The sequence below is a fragment of the Nematolebias whitei genome, chromosome 11, assembly GCF_014905685.2.
Source record: "Nematolebias whitei isolate Nwh7 chromosome 11, NemWhi1, whole genome shotgun sequence".
In the NCBI taxonomy this organism is placed as follows: domain Eukaryota; kingdom Metazoa; phylum Chordata; class Actinopteri; order Cyprinodontiformes; family Rivulidae; genus Nematolebias; species Nematolebias whitei.
The window spans coordinates 23,035,957-23,042,023 of record NC_056508.1 but is presented as its reverse complement, the minus strand read 5'-3'; the positions used below and the strand labels follow the sequence as shown (position 1 = coordinate 23,042,023).

The 6,067-nt window shown below is 39.8% G+C and overlaps 1 protein-coding gene across 1 annotated transcript; it reads right to left on the bottom strand.

Annotated features, from left to right (window-relative positions):
* Positions 1-387: 387 nt before the first annotated feature.
* Positions 388-4,571, bottom strand: LOC119416836 (major facilitator superfamily domain-containing protein 4B-like). The gene is made up of 10 exons (XM_037684027.1): positions 4,339-4,571; positions 4,051-4,249; positions 3,582-3,827; positions 3,289-3,451; positions 3,019-3,134; positions 2,712-2,885; positions 2,476-2,623; positions 2,321-2,391; positions 602-722; positions 388-491 (listed from the first exon to the last, which is right to left on the bottom strand). Exons 1-10 carry the CDS (start codon positions 4,566-4,568, stop codon positions 388-390), a joined length of 1,572 nt encoding a protein of 523 aa, XP_037539955.1. The 5' UTR covers positions 4,569-4,571.
* Between the last annotated feature and the right edge of the window lie 1,496 nt (positions 4,572-6,067).

Genomic DNA, 6,067 nt, shown 5'->3' with positions numbered 1-6,067 from the left:
GCGTTATGAATATGGAAATAAAAATCCATAGTCGCTTCGGCGCAGAAGTCACAGGACTGACAAATCTATGCAACAAACTGCGACTTATACACCGGAAAAATACGGTAAGTGTGACGTTCAAGATTCACTGTTAACCGTTGAAATGTTGAATGACGTTGTTTGATATTTGAACTTGATTTTCAAGCTCTGAGAACAAAGTTCTTCCCTCCACATGTTGAAACATTTAAAGCTGGAGGGTAACTTGGTAAAAATTCAGACAATAAAAAAAAAAAAACTTTTAAACTACTGAACTGTATCATAATGAACAATATATAAAGCAGAACAATAACGCCTAGTTTGATAAATGTTTGCAATTGACACAAGAGAAGATTGGTTGAAAACGCTGAGCTACTGACTCGTGGTCGTGTCATTGTCCTCTTTTTGTTCTGTTCTGGCCGACCCGTTGGGCTCTGCTGCTGGTTCCTCCACCATCGCTGACTTCTTTAACGTTCCTGGTGGGAAGTCAGGAGGTTTGTAGAAAAGGGTTTTAAAAAACAAACGAACAAAAAAGCCAAGAAGCTTTCTGCACATGTAAGCAGTGATTGAGGATTCTGGTTGGTACCTGAGAGGTAATTTCTGTGCATTCGATGGAACAGCAGGAGAGCAACGAAGAGGATAAAACCGATGCAGGCGATTATCATTCCACACAGCAGGAAGCTGTAGCTGCCCTCAGTCTGAATAATCTGTGGGGAAGATGGAAACATTACCCAACGTGAATTTAAACCACTACTGGGCTTTTATTGTAACTACAGGTCTAAATGGAAAAACTGAAGACATTTTGAAGGGTGCCAGTCCAGCTACTTCTCAACATTTGAACAAACAACATCTTCAGTAAAGCCAAAGAGCAACTTATGACTTATGTACCGTATTTTTTAGACTATAAGGCACACTTAAAATCCTTTCATTTTCTCAAAAATCAACAGTGAGCCTTATAATCCGGTGCACCTTGTTTTAATTCTGGTTGTGCTTACTGACCTCGAACCAATTTTATGTGGTACACGGTGCTCAAACATCTGCCAAAATGTTTTAGTTTCGCTTAATGCGCCTTATAGTCCAAAAAATATGGTAATATTTTAAACTATGACAAAAAGTTTTTAGGCATAAGATGTATAAGAAAATATAAGGAGAACCAGTAAAAAAAATACTAAAACTGCTGTCTGTGGCTCAGAGTCACCATGGTAACCACACACCTGACTCTCTCAATCCCTGACAGAACCGACACAAACGCAGAGTAGAAATTAAACTGCAAAAACTTTGGGCTGTGTTGAAACAAAACCAATAAACTGTACATGTGAGAAGCATCTTATTGCGCCAAAGTTCAAATTGTATGTGTCTTCAGTGTTTTATGTAGGAGATATGACAAAGTAAAAAAATAATAAAAAAAGAAACTTGGCTCTAGTGTTGAAGAGAAAATTCTCAGAGATGATAGAAGTCAGTGACTGTCTACAAGAAAATCTGGACGTATGCAGTAAGAGAGACACTGGGTGAAAACAAAGAAACATTCTTATGTTTTGAAGTATAACATATAAATATAAAAGTGCAAAGTTTAAAGGACTAAAACAAATATGTATGCAAAACTTATTTGGAAAGTTTAGACAGCTCAAAAGTTGGTGGACTGACATCATCAATTTGAGGGCTCATGCTGTAAAAATCCCATTGTTATGTATTTATACATTTTTTTGGCAGTTTTATATGAATGTAGTCCGTGTCACATGATGTATGGCACAGAAAATAATCACAATGTGCTATTCTTGATCCAGACTGATCTTTTGATGTATTTTTATGAGGTTTTCTAAAACTCAGGAGGAGAAACAAATGGAAAATTGTGATGGAAACACCTGAACAGGACTAAGTATTTAACAAATTTGATTCAGGTCCATTGGACGGATTCTTTTAAATCTGTCCAAAGAACAACAAGACTGCTGTCTCAGCCCTCTGTGAATAGCAAGCAGCCATCATGTTAGGTTGATGGGCCTCCTTTATCATGTGAACAGCTAGTTTTGGCTGTCACCAGGATGCTGGTTGATCCCGTTTGCAAAGGTGCTGCTTGTAAGACTGAGTTTGTTGCAGCGCCCCAGACTAAAGAAACTTTTTGGATAAAAGACAAAACATTTCTACAAAGAATCCGTCTAGATGAACTGACTCAACCTTGTTAGATTCATCTACCTGGATTATTAAAGCATGCACCAGGAGACTATACCGCTAAGTATTATTAGTACCCGTAATTTTGCACTTTTGTGTATTATTTGTAGAAACAAAAAACTCAATTCATCCGACTTACTGAGCCAACTAGAACCTGCATCACCATCTCTCCCATCCCTGCACTTGTCACCAAGACCGAGGTCGCACATCCTGCAAATCAAAATGCACGCGTTATTTCATGTTCTCTCACTTTGATTCCACTGTTAGTGCTGTGCAGTAAAGACTTTGTCATACCCTGGTAATCAAGGATGTCTTCAGTATAGGCAAGCATACAGGGGAATATGCTGCTAAGGAAAAGTCCACATAAACAGGTTCCCACAAACAGAAACTCTTTGCTGGCGTAGAAAATGAGCAGCAACAACACAGTAACAATAGCTCCTGCCTGGAAAAACAAACATACATTGTGTATTTATTATCAAGGCTTTATTTTATAGATCAAATTGACCCTCTGAATCATTTATTGGCCTTACCAGGTTGAACATGAGCAGTCTTACAGGCTGGAAACGATAAGAGAGAGGTATGGACAGGAGACGTCCAGCAGTGATGGCTGCCCAAAAGATGCTTGCCAGGTAACCGGCTGTCTTATGAGGCAATGACATCGGTGGTGCCACAGCGTAGGTGTACACAAAACCAGCATAGGCACCCTGAAAAGAAAATAAGTCTAGATTATTTCATACATCTTACTTTCTTTTCTTTGTGTGATGCAGATCTTGTACATAAACACTTATGTGAAAAATGGTAAAATGAATGTCGTGATTTATTGCACTTATCACTCACCACGATGCCATCAGTCATAAAGAGCACCATCCCTCCAAGGATATGAATCATGAAGAAGGATACAGGCAGCCCGCGCAGGTTATCATTCTGACAGCAGCTGAAGATGCTCCCGTGACCTGCAACAGAGCGAAAAGTCATCACTGACATTTTGGTGCGCACAAAATGAAACTTTTTTTTTGTAGCTGACAGAAAATACAAGTACAATATTCAATAGTTATGAAAAATTGAAGTTAAAAATCAAGCAAACACTTTTTTTTTTTAAATCTGTACCTCCTGCTTCTTGTTCCTTCTGCTCCAAGTCTGGGCCCTCGGCCCCCTGCTGGCTCTCCATGGCTAGTTCATCTTTGTCCAAAAGACGAGGAGGGCCGCTGGTGCAGCATGGGATTAACTGCTCCCGATACATGAGAAACAGAACTGCAAGGGGCACAGGCAGCTGATGGCAAAGAGAAAAACAAGAGATTTTAAACTTTTTTCCCCAAGACTATCAAATCAGAGAAAAAAAAAAAACCCCTAACGTTAAAAATAAAGATGAATGACTTAAGCATGTCTGCTGAGTTTCTTACATTAATAAGTGCCATGATCCAGAAAGCGTAGTGCACACTGGACCCCTCCATCTCCCCTCCCTCATGAGGAAGGTGGCTCTGAGTAATGTTGTGCTCTGCGATCGGACTGTTTCTCAGCATGTTCCTGAAATGATGTATGATCTCTGTCTCGTTTCCTGTGTGATTCCCACAGCTCGACTCGGAGAGGAACGGATCTGCAATCAGCGGGCTCACCAGGGCACCGAACCCAATAAAGAAGTGCAGAGCCTGCAAAAGTAGAGAAAGGCCAGGGACATCAAACAGCTGCAGCTTTTAAATAGCTACAGAATCTAATTATCTCCTAACTTAACAATGAACTTCTACTGACTAACTTCTGCGTGTATAAGAAGTCCTACTAGTACCGGTAATTGCAGAATCAGGTCAACTAAAGGTGAGCACTACAGCGTCAGTGTTATTGGGGATAAGGTTGAGTTACCACAAAGAATATCACCTGTAAGAAAATAGCTGAGTCCTTCTGGTAGATGGTCACCAGTTGAATGTTGGCAATGGTGTCAATAACACCCATCGCCAAACCAGACACTGCCATGGCAATGGCCAGCACCAGGACATTGTTGCACACAGGAATGATGGCAAATATTACAGAGATGATAAGAGCAGAGATGAACAGGGCAGCTAGAGCGCGGAATAACCTTGAACAACACACAAAATAAGACAGATGCAGCTACATCAGGTCATTTCTGTACCTGCACACAGGCCTAAATGTGTCAGAGGAGCTTACGTTCTCTTAAAAACACCCCCAACAGAGCTGCCGATTAACAAACAGAACTGCTGGGCAAAGAAAACCCAGGTAATCTGCCTAAGAGTTGAGTTTGTCTGACACTGCAAGTCCAAAATCGTAGGTCCGAGGAAAGCAATGCTGAGTCCGAAGCTGAAGAAAACACTCCAGTAAGTCAACGTGTGATGGGCGTTTCGTTTGAACAAAGTTACAATCCGCTCATCTACAAACATCTTGAGCACGGTGCAAACAGATTGCACTTTAAAAAGACAAGTAGGTGTTTTTGTATGACTGAATCCTGCAGCTGAAGCTGGATCTCTTTTCAAGTGAGTTCGCCGCTTTTTATACTGCTTCACAAAAAGGATGTTCCCTTGAGTTAATGGGTGAAGTGGAGGCTTTTCCAACAAAAATATTCCTATTTGAAGCGTGTCAATGATTAGTGCTTACGAGTGTGTGTTGAAATGCCAGAAGAAGGTCAGCATTTGTATGCCACGGCCCTTGAGCCGTTTGAGTGGAAAGGTTTCGCTCAGGAAGCAGTGACACACCGATGTCTCAGGCACCGGTTGTTTTATTTAATGTCTGCATAATTTAGAGGGATGTGTTATGAAAGAAGCTTGACTCAAAAAATGTGTGTAGTAAATTACAACAGCTTTATTTACAGTCAGCTACAAGATTAAAAAATGGCAATATTATTTGATAATCCAACATTGCACAGATTTAAGTATCCCAACAACATTTAGAGAAATACTGCAAACTTTATCCAACAAAGTTAAGTCAGGTCCTCTGGATGGTTTCTTTTTTTTAAACTTCTCGTCTTTCATCCAAAAGACTTCATCAGTCTTCAGAGCCACAACAAACTCATTCTTATAAATAGCACCTTCTCATAGTGGATCAACCAGTTTGATGGTGCTCAGGTGGTTTCTGTAGTCTGCCCTCTCCCCTGCCACCTGCTCAAGCTCTTGAACCAGTCTGTGGCAATCATGGTGGTTCAAAATATCCTGATTCATGTTCAATAATCCAGGTAGAAAAATCCAACAACGTTGTCAGTTTTTTTGTTTGTTGTTGAAACGTTTCATCTTTCATCAACGTCTTCAATGTTTCAACAAAAATAAAGCATCCAGAGGACCTGACTTAACTTTGTTGGATTTTTCTACCTGGTTATTGAGCATGAATCAGGATACTGCAAACTTTAGAACGTTAATCCAAGATTTTGTCATTCAACACCTCCGTACAGTCATGACATCATTCATACGTTTATGGATTTTAAGAATTAGTTATATTTTGAAAGGTTATGAGGAAAAGTTATGTACAGTTATTATTTTACATATTGTAGTTGGCTCTGACCGACCTTAGCTTGGATATATAGTGTTTGATTCTGACTGGTTTTATGAGCGCATGGCAAGTCTAAACAGGGTCAAGACCAAAGTGGATTGCCGAAGTCTTAAAACAGCTTTAATCCTAAAAAAAAAACCACAGCGGTTCATCTGAACAAATTATAAACCTTTACATTGGTGTTAGTTTTAAATTACACTGTAATTTCATTACATATTGCAGGATTAGGAAAGGTAAACTGCAGTCAATAATGTTTTTGCCAGTGTCTGTGGGTGTTGGCAGAGTTGTCAAAATATCTTGTGAAAAAATTATAATGACAGAAAGTTGTCATGACGGCCGCCACAGCTAATCAACCTAAGACAACACAAAACTGGCTACTACTCAGTTTTTAATGCAGATA